A 21,578-nucleotide genomic window follows, 5' to 3' on the forward strand; every position below is an offset into this window, starting at 1 on the left:
ACATTTCTGGCACACATACTACATCAGTGATGTGTCCTCAGCGCATCACATCAGGGGTACATGGTGTCCATTTGTCCCATTATTGGTGATGTTACATTTAATCACTTTTGTTAAGTCAGCATTTGCCAGATTTTGGGTTACCTTACTTTTTTCCCTTTGTAAATAGGGATATTACATTTGCCTTTGTGGGATAATAATTTGAGACTGGATATCTTCTTCCCCGACAGGCTTTCATCCATGGTTTTAGCATCCAGATATTCTTGTCTGAATACACATTTTAAAAGAAACATTGTGAATTTTCAAATTTAAAAGTGATAATCACTTTATAGTCTTCATGAGCATTTTTCTTGGTTATTTAGTTGATGAGAGCTGTGGTATCCATTTGGATTTTTTTTTTTTTTTTTTCCTTTCAACAACCAGACCACTGAGGGAATTTATGCCATGTGGAAACTCAGCTTCTTGTCTTCATAGGGAAGCTGTAACTACAGTAGTGGTTTTGGAAGCCTAACACAGAGTACCATTATTAAGACATCAGCAGTTCATATGCCATTGATAACCAGTGTGCCAGATTCCACAGGACATGTGGCAAATATCGTCCGTGTCTTCAAGAGATTTTGTAATGAATAAAAAGTGGTAAAACTCTTAGAGAACTTTCTGTCTCCAGAACCCTAGAATTAAAGTTTTCATTGATCTTCACAATTGTCCCATAATTTTTCTGTATGTCTGTAAGGATCATACCCCTAAAACCTTTCCTTCTTGAGAAAAGAAAGGTCCTCTCTGTCACCCCTGCCAAATGGATGTTTGTAATGGGCTTGAAGATGGCAACTCATTCCAGAGTGAGGGACAGTTTTAACCAGGAGAGTGGAATAGGGCAGTAATAAAATTTTTTAAAAGTTAGGGCATACGAAGACCTCGGTATAAATAAGCTAGGACCAGCTTCTTACATTGCTGAGCTTATGGGCCTTTGTCCCAAGTCCGTTGGTGACAGCCCCTTCCTTTCTCTGTGCCATAGCAAAGGATCCATCTGCCCCTGCCTGGACCGATCCTGGATCAGGAGAGGTGCTTGTAGCCTCCTCTGGTAGCGTCTTTCCTCCCTTTGCAGTAGACCAGCTCTCGTGCTGGGTCAGCGTCACTCCCAAGTGGCAGGAAGGCACATCGGAAACCGGTCTTTCTGCTGGAAAGCCTCCTGCTGAGCTTCCAACTGGTCCTCCAGGAGCTAGTTCTGCTCACATTTCAACAGTGCATGTGGGAGCGTTTGTCTTGATAGCCTCTGAGATCATCCTGGCGCCAGATTCCCCAATGTGATTTCCCTGGAGACTGAAGAGAAGGGTTAGAGCAGGCTGGAAACCTACAGGCTCCTTTTAGTAGAGTGGACTGTCCCTATGGAAAAGGCAGAACTCTTCACAAAACGTTTGTGCTTCTAGGATCCCTCCCATGGACCAGGCTCAGGATGGTGCCCTCTCAGACCGAGTTTCCTTGTAGAGCTGCTGAGGGACCTGAGGATCAGCTGGCTCCCAGGATTGGGTGAGAGGTGGGGCCTGACCCAGGAGCAGCTGTAGGGTGAGCAGGGCTAGGGAAAGGGCAGGTGCTGCCTGGCCTCACTCACTTGATGTGCTGGAGCCCATGGTTTCCAGACAGTGCAGTGGCAATGCAGATTGCTCCATCCATCCCCAAGGAATTCTCTTGAAGACTGGCAGAAAAAAGATGGAGACACCACGGTGACCCATCAGGACAGAGGAAAACACCCCAGGAAGCAACACCGCATCGTCTTGGGGGGCATTAGAGAGGAAGCACCACCACCACTCTGGGTCGACTTGTCCACAGGTATCATAGCAACCACTAGATGGCATTTGCCCCTGAGACTGGTGTGTACAGGGAGCCAGGTTGTCCCAACCACGTGCTGAGGAGGATGGACGACCGTAAGTGCAGATGTTAAGTGACTTATTTCTGACTTAAGCTGAGCAGAATGAACAAACCCAGCTGCAATGGGACATGGAATATAATAATCAGAACAGTCTGAATTATTTATATTAGAAGGAAGCAGCTATGGAGGAAATCAGGAACCTCTTATCCCATGGGGGACAATCCAGAAGAAAAGAAGGTTACAGCTCTAGGACGCAGGTGGGTCTCTACAGCCACTTACTTGAGTCTTTGGAGACTTGAGTTTACCTTCAGAGCATTGGCCAGGGCTTTGGCACCAGCCACTCCAATGGTGTTTCCTCGTAAGCTGTCAGGGAAAACAGGATACCTAAGGCAGAGGACAAGCTGAGAGGTGATAATGATACCTCTTCAGATGGATGTGGGGTTACTTGACAGAGGAAACATCAATCCCAGGAGGTTGGGGTTTAGGGTGGGGTTGGGGTTCCCTAGGTGGTTTATTGGAGCCTCATCTCTTTTTCCATTCCAAAGAAAGAAAAACTGGGCGGAAACAGGAGACGCAGCTCTCCGTCTGGCAGGTCCCAGTGCACTCAGCAGCAGAGGGATCCAGGGATGACACACACACACTCAGAAGCTTCATAGCTTGAGCTCCACCCCAACCCCCGGGAGTCTGAGTCTTCTCACAGACCGGGATCAGTGGCTACTGGCCAGTTTGGGCTCCTAAACAGGTCCTCTCGACATGTTCGGCCTGGGTAAGGCCAACCTGGAGAGCAGGAGCTTAAGGAGAGGAGGGCAGATGACAGTGACTCCAAGGGGGAAGGCAGGAAGTGAGAGAGGGGCAGCTGGGGCATACAGTGATCTGAGATGAAGGTCGTGCACGTGGTTTGTGAGTCTCCATGGAAACTGGTAACTTTCTCCCCGTATTTATTCATTTTGAATCAATGGCTTTGTTTCTTTGTGCAAAAGACTAGCTGGAGACTGGAATACTTACTCGAGAATCTCCAAGGTCCTGTTCACAGCCAGGGCCTCCCCTAGCGCCTGGGCCCCCTGGGCACCAATGGAGGCCACCTGGAGACTGGAAGAGGGATGCAGTCAGCAGAACAGGCTGGGCCTCTCTGGCCCTCATAGCTGCCCTGGCCCAGCCTTTCTCCATTTCCATCACCCTTGACTTAGTGCTGATAGTGGAGACATAGCACTGAGAATTGTTGGCCAATGATCTGTCCTAAAAACACTGCATCTCCAACCTACACTGATGCCTAAAACAGAAACCTGGATGCTGCATATGGGGAAGGAGAGCAAGTCTCCTGGAAAGGCTGGAAGAGAATGCTTGCTGTACCCATCATTCTTTCTAGATGTTTGATTTCCTAATTGCTAATGTTAAGAAACTGAAACCTTCCTTGACTGGTAAACAAACAAAAATGACGTTTAGCATGACAGGATGAGGAAGGGGCTGGCTTCCTGGGCTGCTGTGCATGTTGGGGACTTACTAGAGAGCAGTGAGGGCTGTGTTTGCCTTCAGCGCACTGGCCACCGCAGAAGCCCCCTCGTCCCCGATGGCGTTCTCCTGCAGACTGAGCACAGAGTGTGACCCTGGGTGCACGGGATGTAGGCCGGCACTCCAGCAAGGACCTGGTGAGTGTGCACCTTCTGGATCTAATCCACATGACATACACCATAGACATATATACACCCCCAGGGTGGCCCTGGGACACCTGCCCTCCCATGCAGCCATGGCAGCCCATGGCCTCATATCACCATGCAGAGAGGCTGGGGTCTGCAGGAGTCAGAACCATCAGAGGCAAACAAAAGAAGGACGTGGAAATTACTGTCAACGAGGGTGAAGAGAATCAGGTGGGTGGGATCGACAGGACTTGGAGGTGCATTGCAAGTGGGAGAGGAGAGCAAGGTGACATTTCCAGCTCGCACAATTGCTTGGTTGGTTCCATTCAGAGATGGGAACCTAGAACAGGCTGTCAGGGAGAGAAGGCAGGCCACCTGCAGTACTTGTGAGACCCTGGGGGAGGCAGGTCTGGAGCTCAGGGGAGAGGTCTGGGGTATAGTTGTGGGGTCACTGGGACTTGGAAGGTCATTGGAGTCCTGGGTGAGGAGGAGAGCTCCCAGAAAAGGGATGGCATTCACAGGAAGATGGCCTAGGAGAGCCCTGAGGAACCCCAGGATTTAAGAGTCAAGCACAAGAAAAGAACGAGGAGGACCTGCCAGAGAGGGGGTGTCCTGGAAGCTAAAGCAAAGAAGTGTTAGGGCAGAATGCAGATGGGGCTCCAAAGGCTAAACACAGCTACGCTCAAGCCGGCAGTTCCGCTCCCAGGTGCCCCTGCCCAGGAGCAAGGAAAGCGCCATGCGCACCGCAGCTTGCACACGGATGTTCAAAGGAGCACTGGTGCATGACAGTCAAGACGTGCAAACAGCCACGTGTCCATCGACTGAGTGGATAAACAGAATGTGTGCATCCATCCACACAATGGAATATTACTCAGCCAAAAGAAGGGGTGGAGTTCTAACATGTCAGAACATGGATGAACCTCAAAAATATTATGCTGAGTGAAAGATGTCAGTCACAAGAGACCACGTGTTGTATGATTCCATTCATATGAAATGTCCAGAATGGGAAAATCCATAGTGACAGAAGGCAGATCAGTGGTTGTCAGGCGAGGGGGCAGGGAGAATGGGGAGTGACTGCTGAAGGGTCCGGGGCTTCTTCAGGGGGTGATGGAAATGTTCTAAAATTGACTGGTGATAATTGCATAACTCTTAATATACTAGAAACTAGTGAGTTGTACACTTTAAATGGAGAGGTTTATGGCATGTGGACTATATCTCGGTGAAGCTGTTATTTTTTAAAGCAGATAAGGACTGAAACATGCTGGCCTTAGGGCAGAGGAGGCTGTGTGCTGAGGGCCGTCAGTCTGAGCCCTGCGCCTGGTGGGCACCAAGCTTTCAGGTTCCCCCGCCCACGCCCCTACACTTACTCCAAGCTGGCCAGGCTCCTGTTGAGCTGCAGGGCTTGTCCCAGGGCCTTGGCAGCACCGGCCTGGATGAAGTTCCACTGCAGGCTGGGTGGACACAGACACACATGACTGCAAGGCCCAGGGTCTGATGGCAGGGGATGGAAACCCTGCAGGATGTGGGGGGAGTATTCCTGCCACCCTCATCAGGCATAGTCCCCATGGGTCAGCGGGTACTTTGGCGATGGTGGCCACAGGGACAGGCTCAAATCGAGACTCTCCAAATGACCCATGCACAAAGCACAGGACACCCTGAGGCCCCACCATGGGCACCCACCTCAGGAATGAACACAGAGGGCACAGCGGGCTTGGGCAGGTCCCCAGACCTTCAGCGGGGAGTCTCAAAGCCAGCCTTGGTTTGACTGTGGCCCTGCAGCTGTGTGGAGGAGGATGAGGCAGGGAGCTGTAGACTCACTGAAGGGATGTGAGGGTGCGGTTTTCTCTCACTGCCACCGCGATGGCCTGGGCGCCCTGGTCGTGCAGGAGGTTGGCTGTCAGGCTGGGAGGGAGTGAATGGGAGCAGATGAGCAGAGCAGAGCTCACGTCTCTGGAGCATGTGCATGTGTGGCATGTGTGGCATGAGACCTGGACTGCTGTCTGAATACTGACAGCAACACCAGGCTCAGCTCTGTGGGCTTGATGGCAGGTTGCACAGCCAGGATGGGGGTGGAGCTGCCTGGGGACGCGCTGCACCAGGGGCGTGGCCCGTGTCAGCTCTTAGAGTCCCCTCTCACAGGCTTGTCATCACCATAGAGTGAGGCAGGCAGCATGTCACTGTCCTCATCCTTGTGGTGTAATTTATGCCACACTTGTGTCCCACCAGACACCAGGTCTCCTGCCCACCTCCTCCCCAACCAGGTCTTCTCCAACCTTGTGAAAGGGCCAGGGTATTGGGGGCCCATTACAACAATGTCCACCCACCCTGGGCTCCAGTGGGCAAGACCATGGGCATAAATAACCCTTGAGAAGCTCAGTCCCCCCTACCCCCAACCCCTGCACCACCACCTACTCCAAGTTCTTGAGGGTGCTGTTGGTGCAGAGGGCATGAGCCACGGCCCTGGCTCCCTCTGGGCTGATGGAGTTCTCTTGCAGGCTGAGGAAAGAGAGAAGGTTCTGAGCTTCTGATGGGCACAAGGGGGCCCCAGTGGAGACAAACACAGGTGTTCAGGCTTTTCCAAGCCCAGGAGACCTCAGGCGGGCCCTGGGCCTCCTGCGCAATCTGGACTGAGGTGTGAAGGAGTTTGTTCCAGCAAGCCGTGGCTCCAATGGCTGGCCACCAAGTGTCCCTGCTTTAGGACCATCGACAGTACGAGAAAATCCAGGAGGAGGAGGACAGGACCACAGGACTGCAGAGATGTGCAGGTAAGAGACAGGCAAGCAAGTGGAGGCTCCTGAAGGCTCCTGTTCAGGAAGGGAGCAGCAGCAGGCCCCGGAGGGCTCCCGAGGGAGCAGGAGGAGGGACAGGCTGCAGGACCAAGGATGTGCAACCCCAGACTTCCCCTAACACGCTGCACAGCACCAGCCTTTACTCCAAGTCCCAAAGTCCCTGCAGATGTCCTGTAAAAGGGACGCCTCAGTCGGGAGGGAGGTCGGGACTCACTTGAGGCTGAGGAGGGTCTGGTTGGTGCAGAGGGCCCCCATCAGCACTGCCACTCCTGCATCGCTGATGGAATTGCTCTGCAGGCTGCAGACAGAAGACAGGACACCCATGGCAAGGTTGTCCCAGGACATGGAGGGAGCTGCCCCGTCCAGCCTGGGACTGCAGGCACTGGGTTCATCAGGGATTCGGGAGCCCTGGGGACAGGTGGCCCCCACTCTGCTCTTCCTCATCCCTCGTTTCTCTCCTATCCCCCACCTTCTAGCCCCTGCCAGGTCGGGGCAGGTGGATTTAACACAGCAAGCCCCAGAGTTTAAACTGTCTTGATGTGGGTGGCTCCAAACAGCCTCTGAGCGAGGCTTGGGTTTGTAGTCCCAAGAGAAAGTGGCAGAGCAGAGTCTCCCTGGTGTGGGACTGCACTGAGCCCCACCCCCACTAAGGCTGCTGCAGCCAACTTCCTCTCCAGCCACCTGCACCGGCTTCTCAGGACACTCAGAGCTTGTCACTCTGAACACTCTAGAACCAACCCCAACCCCTACCATCCAGGGAAATGGAGCTCACGGAGTGGGGATGTGGAGGGGGAAGACTTAGATCAGAGCATGCCTAGGGTTGGTGTTAGTAGGTGCTGGCGGGGAAGTGGCCCTGGCTGGCAGCCCTCCTGCAGGGTGGAGAACCCAGGAGGAATCACCACCCCAGGAGGGGGGCCAGGCAGACTCACTCCAGGCTTTCCAGGCCCTGGTTCACCTTCAGGGCCTCAGCCAGGGCCTGGGTGCCTTCATCGCCAATGCTGTTACTGGAGAACCTGCAAGAGACAGGATGTGGTGAGCTGGCCTCCCTGGGAGTCAGGGCCCAGGGAAGCCCTCAGGGGAGGGCTGTTTTCTTTTGCCAGCTGGGAAGGCAATGTGAGCCTGAGAAGGTCACACTCACCCAGTCCTGGGAATATGGGTCTCTATTCTCTTGATCCAGTGCTGTGGAGTTCAAAGCCAGCTGTCATGCACCTACACACGCATCTAGCCAGCCAGCCAGCCAGTGAGCCATCAGTTCATCCACTCGCCCCACCCTTCATCCATCCATTCATCCATCCACCCACCAGTCAGTCTGCTCATCCGTCCGTCCATCCCCAAGCTCATAAATATTCATGATGGGCCGGGCATTGTGCTGGGCACTGAGGATGCTAAGCTAGGCCTTCTGCATTCTCACATGAGCTCTTTCAGACTCCTGTTCTGCTTCAGGGCATCTGCCATCCGCTGGGCTCCCATGGGCCCGATGGTATTCTTCTGCAGCCTGTGGGAAACAAGACAGTCCTTTAGCAAAGATGGCCATGGCCATTCCCAGGCCGAGGACAGTCTGGGTCCAAGGTGGGAGGTCAGAGACAGCGAGGATGCCCTCTCCACTTATCACAGCGGGGGAGAGGGGTCTCCAGGAACTGTCTGCAGATTGTTGCGATGCGATGCCAGCAGACCGACGTCATTATGTAGGCGAGTAGAAGCAAAGACAGCTGGGTTCTCCCTTGTAAGGAAGAGACCAGCGGATGCTGATAATGCCCAGCAGCCTCCCAAGTGGGGGCTTCACGTACAAGACCTGCTGGCCCCTCACCAAGCTGTCTACCTCCCATCTGGACCAGCCGTCAGCCTGCCTCCCCCATGAGAAGCCTCCCTAGGGAGACCCCCGCTTGAGTTCCTCTTCTCAAAAAGCTACTTCCTCTTACACTAAATCTGGTGGAGGGAGATGGTACAGGACCCTAGAGGGACAGGCAGGACAGGACCTCTTCTGTGTGAGGCTAAATTCAAATCTTAAAAAAAGTAATTTTCCCTGGTTCCAAAAAGGAAAGAGACACCTCCGTCGAGGTCCCCCAACACATACACACATTTACCTAGAGTATTTCTTTGGGAAAACTTGAGATTGCGCCCCTTTGAGATATATGTAAAACTTTTTAAAAGCTAAATCATCCTTCTGCCAATTTTATAGTCTAGGAATGCCTTTGGTAAGGGACTTGAGGCCATCTCTTTGAAATGTAAGCATCAAGGAAGAGAGTGTTCCTACCTCCTGCCTCTGTGGGAATTAGCCTAGGCTCCAAGATGTTAAGTACCTGCTTGTCCTAAAGACATGAGGAATTTTCTTTTTCCTTTGGATAAAAGCATTTGGGAAACACAGATGGTCACCCCAATTATCAGGTGAATTTAGGATAAACTAAGGGTGCTGTCAGGTCCTCTCACTGGGGGACAGGTTGCCATCTATCTTGAGACCTGCCTGGCTGAGGAAAAGGGTGAGATTTCTTTTGGTCTTTGCAGTCTTGCTGGTGGATTGCCTGTGACGCACACTGCAGTCAGTTTAACGCTTGCTCAAGAATAAAACTGTTGTGTTCTCTCCTACGTTTGTGGAGAGGATTTTCTCGGTTGGTAGGAGGTCTTACTTTTATTTCCCCAACACCCCTTCTCTGGAAGAGCAGTGGGCATCATGTTTTTTCCGGGAGCCATCAAGATGGGTCAGAAAGCCTCAGGACCTCACCCCACCCAGTCCTCCTTGCATGCAACAGGCAGAGAGGCCCCTGGGGGATGGGGGGAGGCTTGCCCACTCACTGCAGCACAGAGAGGGTCCGGTTGGAGGCCAAGGCCTCAGCCATGGATTTGGCCCCGTGATCCCTGATCATGTTGCTCTGGAGGCTGTGGAGGCAGGAAGAGGCGTGTCACCCACCGAGCAGTGGAGGGCACCAGGCAGCAGCCTGGATTCTCATGGCAGGGGGGTTGGGGGGGTACTTCCATGAGGCAAAATGCCCCAGAGCCACCAAGGCCCAACGGAGGTCAGCAACTGATCTCACTAAGAGGGGCTCTTGACCACTACACACCCTCACTGCCCACCACGCAGAGAGAACAATCAGCCTTCCTGCCACTGCCCTGGGCTTAGGTTTCCCTCTGAGTCTTGAAGCACCCACCTACCAACTGGGAACAAGGTGCTGTGCTTGTGGATAACAATAACAAGGTCATCAGTAGTCCTCATTACAGCTAAAACCCGAGGTACCCAACTGTGGGTGAGGATGTGGAGAAACTGGAGCCCTCACACTGCTAGTAGGTATGTAAGATGGTCTGGCCTCCAAGGAAAACAGTCTAGCAGCTCCTCAAAAGGTTAACAGAGAGTTACCATGTGACCCAGCAATTCCACTCCTGGGTATGTGCCCAAAAGAATTAAAAACAGGCACTTGAGGGCTGGCCCATGGCTCACTTGTGAGAGTGTGGTGCTGACACCACCAAGTCAAGGGTTAAGATCCCCTTACGGGTCATCTTTTAAAAAAAACAACAAAATCCAGGCACTTGAATACTTGTACATGGGTGTTCATAGCAGCATTATTTGTAATAGCCAAAAGGTGTCCATCAAAGGGTGAATGGATAAACTGTGATCTGTTCATGCAGTGGAATGTTGTTCAGCTGTGGAATGGAATAAAGTGCACAGTACGACTCGGATGAACCTTGAAAACTATTCTGAGTAAAGGAAGACAGATGCAAAAGGTCTATTTTATGATTCCATTGATATGAAATGTCCAGAATAGTTAAATCTATAGAGACAGGAAGCAAACCATACCAATCCATAGGTATCTTCTGGAAGGTGGGCTTTTCAGTGTCTTGGAAAACACCTCAGGGGAAAATCGACACCATGGTTTGGGGATTTCCCACTTCAGCGGAGGATGGGAGGTTTTCCTAACAGACTACAGACCTTTCCATCTCTACAGACTCCTCCCTCATTTCTCTGTCCCCTGCTCAGGCCATCGACATGCGCAAAGAGTAGGGAGGAGCTGGAATGTGGAAATTGGCTTAGGATACAGGATTCCCTGGTTCCCCCCAAGATGGGAGCTGGTGTCCCATGCTCACCATCTTGAATCCCCTCCCACTCCACAGGTGGCACCTGACAAGAGGGTTTTCTGGGCCCTCTCCTGGGGGCAGCAGGACAGGGGAGCAGGTGACATGTACCTCAGAGAGGTCAGAGTGCGGTTGATCTTCAGAGCATCTGCCAGCGCCTTGGCCCCTTGTGGTCCGATGGAGTTAGCATGGAGACTGGCAGAAGGAGGAGAGAAAGGACCGGCCTCTGTCATCTGGTTCCCAGGAGGGAAGGAGGAACTGGAGGACAGCGGCCTTGAAGTCTGTGCTCCTCAAAGGGAACGCATCAGGGTTGGGGATTCCGTGTTTGGTGGATCTGGGGCAGAGATCCTCATGGGTGAACAAGGAAGGAGTTTCCCAAGACAGCCCCATGTGATGGGCGAGGGAAAGCTGGGCACACTGGCCTTGAGGGCTTGGGCCAAGGGTGGCGATGAGAAGGATGGTAACCCCAGATTCAGGGCTGGAGACCTAGGACTTCACCAGGTGAGGGACCGCAGCCGAGGAGGGGCCATGACATGGCTTGCTCAACTGTCCCACCAGCCACCTAGGAGATCCTGTGGTCAAGGGGATTCTTACTTCTACAGGAGCCCAGAGACCTTGGAACCTGCTCTACATGAAATATGGCCATCATGCCCAGAGGCTACCCGTGTTCTGAACCTGGCGACCCAGCAAGGGATGGATAAGCCCCCAGTGATTTTCCAGGAGCGTAGGAGACTGCACAAGATGGCTCACAACTCCCTGCTCCAAGGGCCAAAATCTGGCCTTTGGTGTCCTACTTACTCCAGAGTGGTGAGACTTCTGTTGACCAGGAGGGATCTGGCCAGAGCTTTGGCCCCTTTGTTACTGATCTGGTTTTCAGCCAAGCTGTGCAAGGAAAGGGAGAAGAACGGTTACTTTAGGCGCACAAATCTCATCGCCTCCTCCCTAGCGCTGTGCCCATGATCCAAACCCCGAGGCCTCCCCAGCATCAGCAGGGCCCAGACAGGTGGAGGTGAGGGGACCCCTGGAGCAGAATGCCAGGCACAGGAAGCCCCTGAGCCTGGGCAAGGTAGGGCCAGAATGGGTGGACAGATCCTCCCTCTGGCAAAGGGTCCCAGGGAAAAGTTTGGCCAGAATCTAGCACAACAGTTTCCATGCAAATAGCACAGCAAAGAGTGTGCTAACTGGCTGGCTGTCCAGTTAGCTCAGTAGGTTACAGTACATTATAACACCAAGGTCCAGGGTTCGGATCCCCATACCAGCCAGCTGCCAAAACAGACAAAGAGTCTACTGTATGGATCCCAGCCAGTGGGTGCTGGTACACTGGCTCTCAGGAAAAAACAAAATACAAAGAAATTGATTTTGTAGCATTTGCCAGTTTCCACGGTGTAAATACTCCCACCATAGTCAGGCACCCCCAGCTTGCAAAATGCTTGAAGATTTAACAATCGGCTCTCATGAACGGGCACCACCTAGTCCTCACTCACTGCAGATCCTGGCCCCTTCTCTAGCGCAAAACAGCAAACGTAGCGTGATCACAAAACTTACTTTAAAGTTAAGGATCGCCATACTGGCTAGCAGCCCCCCAAAAAGTTTAAAAAGGTACAGCTATATCTGCCCTGAAAGGGTGATTCCAGGAATATGCTGAGGGGTCGACTCCATGTACCCAATTTCAGAACTGGCAGTTGTGGCGGTCTTTGCAGTTTCATAGGCATTTTACGCCACAGGATTCAGCTGTCCAATTAGAATCCCCAGGCGGGTACCTCTATGTTCCAAGAGCCCCTGGGTTCCTCAGAAAGGTTTCCAGGGCCAACAGAAGGATGAGGGCAAGCCAGTGGGTTGGGCCCAGGCCCTCACATCCCTTTTATCAGTCCCAGCACCTCCTTTTTGTGTGTTTTACTCATTAGGGTTCTGCCAGATATGTCGCTTTTCAAAAAGGTTTTATTGCCTTAAAAAAGTTGGAAGACCATTCATCCAGGCTACCTTCTATATAAATGTTCGCAAATTCTAGACAGCCTCTCTGCCCCCAGGACTTTCATAAGTAATCTCATGAGCAGTCATGTGTGTTTTCTAAGGACACCTTGGACATTTCAGATAGGGATGTGGCATTGAGGACCAACCGTAGAAGTCAAGAACAGCTTGCAGCCATAGAAGAAATTTTTTACTTCATTTGGAGTAATTTCTTTTTTAAAAAAATCTATTTATTTATTTATGTTCTTTTAGCAACCATTTTAGAACTAAACATTGAGAGTAATTTCTGAGCGCAACCTAGCTTCCTTTGAACAAAACCAAACGTTGACTGTTTTGTCATGCAAAAAATGCTGAAGGCTCTCATGAAAGAAAAAATATTAATAATGAGAAGTTGTCTATCATTTTTTTCCCCAAAGGGGTTACGTTTGTATCACTTGCTCACAGGAAAGATAACTCGATGCTTTCTCTTTGCCTGGCCTGTCCTACGTACCTTCATTGAATTAGCTCATTTAAGCTTCACAGCAACCCTGAGTGTGTAGTAGAGGACTAACCTTGCACAAAGAAATGTTTGGATCTTTCCCTGGACTCCTGAGAGGGAACCTCTAAGCCTTCGGAATGTCCAGGCTGATAAGAATGTCCTTGTTTACTCAGGGGCCTTGGGTCATGCTGGATACTTTTCTCACAGTGTGATTTCTGGTGGGGGTCTTGGGCCATGCAATATCAGCTTGACCTTTGGAGGGGCTGGAGACCGAGGTCAGCCATGCAGGTAGTCAGGAATATCTTTGTGACTGACCCCCACTAAAAACCCTGGCTGCCAAGACCCAGATGAGCTCCCTGGCTGGCAGCACTTCATTTGTGTCATCACATGCTGTGCCGGGAGAAGTAAGCACTGTCTGCTGACCCAGCTGGGGAGGACAGCTGGAAGCTCATGCCTGGTCTCTCCTGGCCCCGCTCCACGTGCCTTTTTCTTTTCCCAGCTTTAATCTGTGTCCTTTCAATGTGAGGAATCTAACCATGAGCATAACAGCATCTCTGAGTTCCAAGTCCTTTTAGCAAATCCTTCTTTGAACCTGAAGATGGTCACAGGGACTCCCAGACTCATAGGCAGATACCCTTGAACCCCATTTTTACCATCTTCAGGCATAGAAGTTACTTGCTCAAGGTCACACAGAGCCCACAACTCTAACCACTGTCCTAAGTGACTTACTTTTGTTCCTGACTCAGTCTAAATTGTCATTAACTCAGATAAAGTTTGTTTATCTTTGTGTGAGGGTGAACAATTACTCACTGGGTCCTGTTCTCCAAACTTGCTGCCCCAGTTCTCCAAAAGCCACCCTCAGGTCATCACATTGATTCTACTACAAACCAGGGTGTGACTAGGATCTGGAAAGGTTATTCCAGGAGAGAGTGCATAAGCACATAACCCAGCATGTAAACTTTTGCCTAATTATGACACTAAAGATACAATTTTTAAATTAAGAAATGTTCAAATTAATTAGAATGACATTTGTAATTAAATATTAATTAAATTAAATTTTAAGTTAAAATTTTTTCTAAGCATCCTAACCTAGAGACTAAATTTAAATTTTGTAATTAAAAAGTTTTTATTTTTAATTAAAGATGTAATCTTGTGCCCAGAATACTGTTTGAGAGCAAATTTTGAGAGGAGCTTAGAGAAAATTATGCCTGGCACCACATCACATGTATGGTGCTTGGAGAATGCTTCCATGTCCACAACAGTGTCTGAACCCCACCTCTTCCTACAGACAAGGTACCCGAGCCTCCGGCACTTTCTAGAATGGGCAGAGAAGAGCAGACTGCATCCCAAATCACATGCTTTGAGGACATCTGTCATGGAGGGCCCCACTGGCCAGCTAAGCAGAGAGGGTGACAGGAAGATGCTCGCGTATCCCACAAGACAGGAGGACACCCAGGGCAGAATCCCTGGGTCAGCGTTACCTGAGCTTCTGGATGCAACAGTCCTTCCTGCTCAGCACGCTGCCCAGCAGCTCCATCACGGTGTCCTGGAACTGGTTGGTGTCCAGCCTGGGAAGGGGAGCAGTGACGGTGAGTGGTCCCATCGCCCATGAGTGGGGAGGGGGCCGGAACGAGACTGGCATTGGCTGTGGAGACACCCCGTGCCTCCTCTCCATCCCGCTGTGGCACCATCTGCGTTCAGCATGCCCATGATTCTCTGACTTTTCCTGCGAGAGTGAACTGCGGGGCTTGGTGCCCGTGAACCCTGGGGTTCCTACCCAGAGCCTGCCTTGTGTGGCCATCCTCCCACAACCCTGCTGCGTGCCTCTGCAGGACACTGCGTGCTAGCACTCTGGCTCCTGAGCACACATAAGCTGCTCTTAGGTCCCCAGTGACCCTCGTCCTGAGTGCTTCTGTCCTCGCCTGCTGGGGTCCAGAGCAGTGCAGAGAGGAAAGGCTGAGAGCAAACTGGACATAGCTTTGGCAGCACGGGGTGGCTCAGGGGGGACTATGGGCTGAATTGTGTCCCCCAAAAAAGATATGTTGAGGTCCTAACCCCCAGTGCCTCAAGAATGTGGCCTTATTTGGAAATAGGGTTTTTGCAGAGGTGATTAGTTAAGATGAGGTTGTCTGGAGTGGGGGTCCTGTAACCCTGGATGCCAGTGTCCTGTAAGAGAGGAGGGCACCATGTGAAGACAGAGACACAGAGAGAAGACGGCCACATGACGATGGAGGCAGAGACTGTAGGGATATGGCCACAAGCCACGGAGCCCTGGGAGCTCCAGGAGCACTGACAGCACCAGAAGCTAGACAGGCAGGAAGGAGCCGGCAGGTTGCAGAGGGAGCGGGCCCTGCTGACCTCTGGATTTCAGCCTCTGGCCTCCAGGACTGGGCAAAAACACATTTCTATTCTTCTAAGCCACCCAGCTTGTGATACTTTGTTACAGCGGCCCCCAGAGATTAATATGAGGGGCTGATCAGGGGAGGACCCCTCTCAGGTCCTTCCACTCTCTCCTCTGCCCACATCTCCATGCCCCCCCCCCCAGTGTGCCCACCTGAGGCTCTGGCAGTAGAGCAGCTGGGGCAGCAGTCTCTGAAGGACACCCTGGCTGAGGCACAGGGACAGGTTGGCCTCCCAGGCGCAGGCATCAGACACCTGCAGAAGGTAGGCCAGGGCGGCACGGTGCGGGGGGCTGGTCAACCCAGCCAGAGCCCCGCTCCCCATGGCCTCCTGCACGCTGCGGGCCAGCTCCGTGTGCTGCAGCTCATGTAGGCAGTACAGGACGTTGACCGCCCGGGCACAGACTGCAGCATCAGGATGCAGGCAGCCTTTCAGGAGCTCAGCCGCCTGCACCCGGTAGCCCTGGTGCTCGCCTCGGGCCAGCAGGGAGCCAGCCAGCAGAGAGTTGACCCTTGGGGACAAGAGGCCCGAGAGGAAGCGCAGGAAAACGTCCAGCCTCCCATCCTCAGCCTGCATGGCCCGCTGGGCTGCACTTCTGAAATGCGTGAGGAAGCCCAGCCTGGGCCACGACACGCTGCTCTCAGTGAAGAGGTCAAAGATGGCTCTCTTGGATGCAGTATAGTAATAAACGGCTGCCACAAACTCCTGCACGGACAGGTGGGTGAAGCAGAAGGCGGTGGAGGAGGCCAGTGTCTCCTCCCGCTGCAGGAAGCAGCTGCACAGGGTACCCTGCAGCAGAGCGAGGTCCACGCCAAACGCCTTCATGTCCTGCTCGTAAAACACGTACTTCCTCTTGACTAGCCCATGGAAGGCCAGCCGGCCCAGTGTCCCCACCATCTTGCGGCTGCCATGCGCCACCTGCTCTATCCGTGGGCTCAGTTTGCCTTTCTCCTGCCCCTCCCCGCCCAGGGCCATCCGAAAGTACCAAGAGTAGAGCTCACACAGGGTCCGTGGAGGCCACAGTTCCATGTCCTGGGGCCCTGACCTGTTGCGGCACAGGTGGCCCAGCACTGACCCCGTGAGCCTGCAGAAGGCTGGGACCATGCACATCAGATACAGGGCCCTGTCGACCTGCACCTGGCTCAGGACCCAGCCCACAAGGATCTGGTCCTCAGGAAACATCTTCTCCAAACACTCCTTAATCTCCTCCTCGTTAAAGCCCCGGATCTCAGTCATCCGGTCCACCAGGCTGCCCGGGATCTGACCAGCCGCACCGGGGCGGGAGGTGATCCAGATGGAAACTTCCGGAAAGAGGTTGCCACGGATGATGTTGGTGATGAGGTGGTCCACCTGGATCTCCTTCTTGGGGTCCATGCAGGCCATGGTGTTGGAGAAGTCCAGAGGCGTCTTACACTCGTCCAAGCCGTCCAGGATCAGGAGGGCCCTGGCCAGGGCTGCCACCGCTAGGCCAGGTTCCCCAACGTGTGGAAAGATGGAGCGGATGAGCATGTCAGCTGACAGCTTCTCATGGGTGTTGAGGTCCCGAAAGGTCAGAGGCAGCACCAGCAAGAAGTCCTTGCCGACCTGCCCTTGGGCCCAGAGGCGGACAAAGTGCCTCACCAGGGTGGTCTTGCCCATGCCGGCCACCCCGATGGTGATGGAGACGCGGGGCGGGATGGACACCCGGGAGAGAGGCAGGAAAAGCCTGTCCAGGGCAATGGTCCTGGCAGGGCGCTGGCCCCCCCGGGTGGCCTCCAGCTGCGTGAAGTCATGCTCCCTCAGCTGCAGGTCCGTCAGGCCCTCCACCAGCAGGAGGCTGGTCAGCCTGTGCCAGGAGCCCCCCAGCTCCAGGCTGCTTCCCGCCCTGCTCAGCAGGGCCTCACGGAGCCTCTGTATCCTTGTGTCTGCAGGACAGCAGCCGGGGGGGAAGGTGGGTAAGGGACAGGTGGGAGGGAGAGAGGGCCCAGGCCTACCCCTCCATCTGCCTCCCGGGCTAGCCCTACCATTGCTGTGGGGTCCCAGCGGGGTGTCCGGCATCCTGTTGGGTACCTGCAGGGCCTGGGAGCCCTGACCGCCCTTCCCGGCCAGCAGGTCCATGAGGGCTTTCACTTGCTCTGTTGGGGAGCCAGAGCCATGGCCCTGGCCGGCCTCCCTGCCCGTCTGCACCTCCTGCTTCCTCATGGAGTCTGAGGTTACCACCTGGAGCTGCGAAGAGAGGCCCGAGCCAGCTGCCTATCTGCTGCACTCCCATCTGGCGCCCGGGGACAGGTGAACGAGCCGATGACTCCCCTTTCTCCTTCCCTAGCCTGCCCACTGGCCTGGCCCCCAGGAAGGGACTCGAGGGGCTATTTGGTCCTGGATAGTGAGAACGATCGCATGGATGCAGGGGCCAAGCGGGTAAGCACTGGGACTCTAGGCTGGGACCCCGGCTCCTCCATGTACCAGCTGGGTGACCCTGGGTGGGCTGCGTCACCTCTTTGCATCCTGGTGTTCTCATTTGTGACCTGGAAGTGGTGATGGGGTTTAGAGCAAGTTCGCTCAAAAGGAGGGAGAAATAAAAGAAGCCTGTCTGGGAAGACTACATGCTGCATAGAATGATCCAAAGAACATTCTGGAAAGGGCAAAAGTATGGCAATCTGGAGACAGTAAAAAGGTCAGTTGCTGCTGGGCAGGAGAGACGAATCCTCAGACCACAGGGGACTCTTAGGGTGGGGAAATAACTGTCTGCTACTGTAATGGTGACACCATCGTGCAGATGTCCACACCCACAGAATGGACATCTCCAAGAGAGAATCCTCAGGAAACTGTGGACTATGGGTGATGGTGATGTGTTGTGTGGGTTTACTGTTTGTAACAAATGGACCACTCCGGTGGGGATCTTGACCGTGGAGGAGTCTGGGGGTGGGGGGACAGTCAGGAGGTCTGTGGGAACTCTCTGTACTCCCATCAATTTTTCTTTAAACCTAGAACTGCTCCAGAAAGTAAAGCCTATTAATTAAAACAAGAGGGCTGGCTGGTTAGCTCAGTTGGTTAGAGCATGGTGTTATAACACCAAGGTCAAGGGTTCAAATCCCATACCAGCCAGCTGCCAACAAAAAAAAAAGAAGCCCCTGAAAGGAAGGGAAGCTGGATCTCAGGGTCTCAGGGCAGCTGCTCAGCTGTTTTTCTTACTGTTTTCTGGGAAGCAGAGGGTCTCCTGGCCTACAGGAGGGGCTGTATGCGGCTGGGGTCAGTGATGCCTGAGCCCCACCCCCCCAGCTCACATTCCTTTGCCTCCTATTGCTGAGGCTGGCCATCCCCCTCCCACAGCCAAGGTGGACACTGAAGACCCCTCCTAACCAGGTGCACGGGCTACGGCAGCCCCTCTAGCAGGGCCCCAGGAATTCAGGGGGTGGAAGTCAGCCATCTGTCATCCGCGGTTCTAGGAGAGAAAACACCATGTGGGGCCAGCAGTGATCCCGGCCGCTGACAGCAGCCTGGCATCAAAAGTGATGCCAAGTGTTGTGGCCGCGCAGAAACCAGTCAGACCTGAGCTATCCCACCCTTGGAGCTCACCGTCAACAGCCCCAGGGATTCAACAGACTCGCCGACCTTGGATTGGCATTGGGGATCCTCGGCATTTTAACTCAGGGTGAGCATTTTCACATGGAAAATGCTAACAGAAGCTTAGCAATAGTGAAATAGCATTTTCCAGCCATTCAGTTCATAGTAGTGTTGAAGAGTTCACCATGTGATGAATTTGAGGTAGACGCCACCCAAACGAGCTGGGCTAATCTGGGAACATGAGAAATAGGCCAGGATGAGGCCACACTCCTTATACTTCGAGCTCCTATCAGCTCTTCTCAGTCTTTTATTCTTCTAAATGTCAAAACCAAGGAGAAAAATCAGGTTGGATTCTGCGTGAAGTTGTGTGTATGGATTCATGTGGGTGTTCTGAGGTCTTTCTTTAGATCCTTTAGGAAAGCTATACTTTTTTTCTCATCCAGATCTTTCAAATTTCTTGTTTGTATCTAGGGTTTTTTTTTGTTTTTAGTTTGATATCTGGCAGGTATGGGGATCCGAACCCTTGACCTTGGTGTTACAACACTCCGCTCTAACCAACAGAGCTAACCGGCCAGCTCCACGTATCTAGGTAGTTTTAAGATAGTTGTTGTTGTTATGAATATTATTAGTAGAAAAGAAGACATTAATTTGTGTGTATCTTATCTCATATCTCATCAATGTATTAAATATTCACATTGGTTCTCATCATTTTTTCAGTGAATTTTCTTGAGGCTTTCAAACAACTTCAGTAAGAATAATTTTATCTCTTCATTTCAAAATTATAACTCTTATTTTGAACAATTTTACTGCATTAGCCAGAGCAATGCTGAATGACGGCAGTCATAGCAGACATCCCTGTCTTACGCCAGACTGTCCCAGGAGTGGTTCTAGCCTGGACTGTTAGCTGCAATATTTATGACAGATTTCTAGCTACTTTCTTCTCCTTGGGAAGATTCCTTGCCTCCTATCACCATCCAAATAGAATTATGTAATATTTATTGAAGGCATGCCTTGTTCCAGATTAAGCACTATATTTACACTGTATTAAGCACTATATTTACAGGATTTTTTTTCTTTTTTCTTTTCTTTTTTTTTTTGCTTAGCTGACCAGTACAGGGATCCAAACCCTTGACCTTGGTGTTATCAGCACCATGCTCTAACCAACTGAGCTAACCAGCCAGCCCTTACATTTAAACCATTTAATTTACTTTTTGTAACTACTATTATTACCATTATTTCTCCTGTTTTATAGACAAGGACACTGGAACTCAGACTGGTTAAGTGACTCACCCAAGGACACAGAGCTGGGAAGTGGCTGAGTTGGAATGAAAACCAAGGCCTTACTGACACTAGTGCTTGTGCCGTATCATCTACTGCCTCTCGGAGCAGGTTTATCCACTTTTGAAAAATTAGGAATGTTCTGTTCAATTAGCAAATAACATTTAGCATATATAACCATAATCATATAATTTATTTCCATTCATCTATTCAACCAGCAAATACTTGTAGAGGGCCTGCTGTGTGTTCTAGGCACTGGGGATTGCAGATGAAAAAGTTAGATGAGGTTCTTCTCCTGTGAGTGTGTGAGTGGGGGAGGGAGGAATGCCAATAATGAAGAAAACGAGGGAATAAGCAAGGTGGCTTCTGCTGGTGATTCGTGCTGTGAATTAAAGACACAGTGCAATGACAAAGAGGGTCTAGGTGGAGGGAGAGAGGACACTTTAGTCACGTTGGCCAGGGAAGGTCACCCGAGAAAGCCACATATGAGCAGAGAAGTGTGAGAAAGAGCTAGTCATGCAAAGAGTGAAGGGTAGAGAATTTCATAGGGAGGAAACAGTGAGTGCAAATGCCCTGTGTGCTAGAGGAAGAGGAAGAGGAAGAGGCCAGAGTTGCTGGAGCAGAGCGAGTGATGAGTAGGCCCATGCTCAGGGCTAGGAGAGAAGGTCAGGTGAAGCTCTGGCCACCGTCCTAAGGAGTTTGGACTTGTTCTGAGTGTGGTGTAGAGCCACTGGAGGGAGGGACATGATGGAGGGACATCAGATCTCTCCTTTAATCTGTGAGCTGCATACAAACAGATTTTCTAATATTGAACCAACCTTGCATTCTAGAATCTTCCATTTATATTATAAATAGAATATGTATATACACACACACATATGTACAGCACAAGAATAGATACAAAAGTCAATAGAATACAGAGTTTAGAACAAACACATATCTATATTATTTATGATAAAGGAGTTTGGCAATGTAATAAAAACAGCATTTCAAATCAGTGGAAACGGTGTTGGGGAAATTGACCAGATTATGAAAAAAATTTTCCAGCTTTACTTCACAGTAAACACAAAATTGAATTCAGGTGAACTAAAGAGTTAAAATTAAAAATACTAAACCATAAAAGCACAATAAGAAAATAGGAGGAAATATTTTAAAATATTCTTTGGGTAAGGAAGGCTTTTTAAGGTAAGACATAAAACCCAGAAGTCATAAAGGGGAAGACTAAGAGATTTGCCTTAATTAACTAATATATTAAGTACTTAATTTAATGTTAATAATTGAAACATTGCTAAATAATAATAGATGCCATAGATAAAGTTAAAAGTAAAACCATATGACAAGAGTCAATATTTGCAACATACATGAATGAACATAAATACCCTTAATATATAAAGAACTCTTATAAATCAATAATAACCAAATAGAATTATGGACACACATAGAAATAGGAAAAAGAACACAGATAATTCATAGAAGTATAATTGGCCAAGATACTGAAAAGATGCTCAGTCTCACTAAGGATCAAGAGAAAAACAAAACAATGAGCTATTTTTTTAAAAAAA

The 21,578-nt window shown here is 51.2% G+C and overlaps 1 protein-coding gene and 1 non-coding gene across 2 annotated transcripts; both read right to left on the reverse strand.

Moving 5' to 3' along the window:
• Nucleotides 1–1,226: 1,226 nt before the first annotated feature.
• On the reverse strand, nt 1,227–17,447 carry NLRC3 (NLR family, CARD domain containing 3). The gene is made up of 17 exons (XM_008578327.1): nt 17,199–17,447; nt 15,350–17,099; nt 14,277–14,363; nt 11,148–11,231; nt 10,461–10,544; nt 9,078–9,161; nt 7,699–7,782; nt 7,217–7,300; nt 6,502–6,585; nt 5,911–5,994; nt 5,317–5,400; nt 4,866–4,949; nt 3,366–3,449; nt 2,870–2,953; nt 2,144–2,227; nt 1,607–1,690; nt 1,227–1,317 (listed from the first exon to the last, which is right to left on the reverse strand). The coding sequence occupies exons 1-17, from the start codon at nt 17,374–17,376 to the stop codon at nt 1,227–1,229; spliced, it is 3,198 nt and encodes a 1,065-aa protein (XP_008576549.1). The 5' UTR covers nt 17,377–17,447.
• A 2,395-nt stretch (nt 17,448–19,842) lies between these two features.
• TRNAI-GAU lies at nt 19,843–19,917 on the reverse strand. The gene has a single exon. It is a non-coding gene; the product is annotated as a tRNA-Ile (tRNA).
• Between the last annotated feature and the right edge of the window lie 1,661 nt (nt 19,918–21,578).

This window comes from Galeopterus variegatus, unplaced genomic scaffold (assembly GCF_000696425.1).
Source record: "Galeopterus variegatus unplaced genomic scaffold, G_variegatus-3.0.2 Scaffold1664, whole genome shotgun sequence".
NCBI classification, from domain to species: Eukaryota; Metazoa; Chordata; class Mammalia; order Dermoptera; family Cynocephalidae; genus Galeopterus; species Galeopterus variegatus.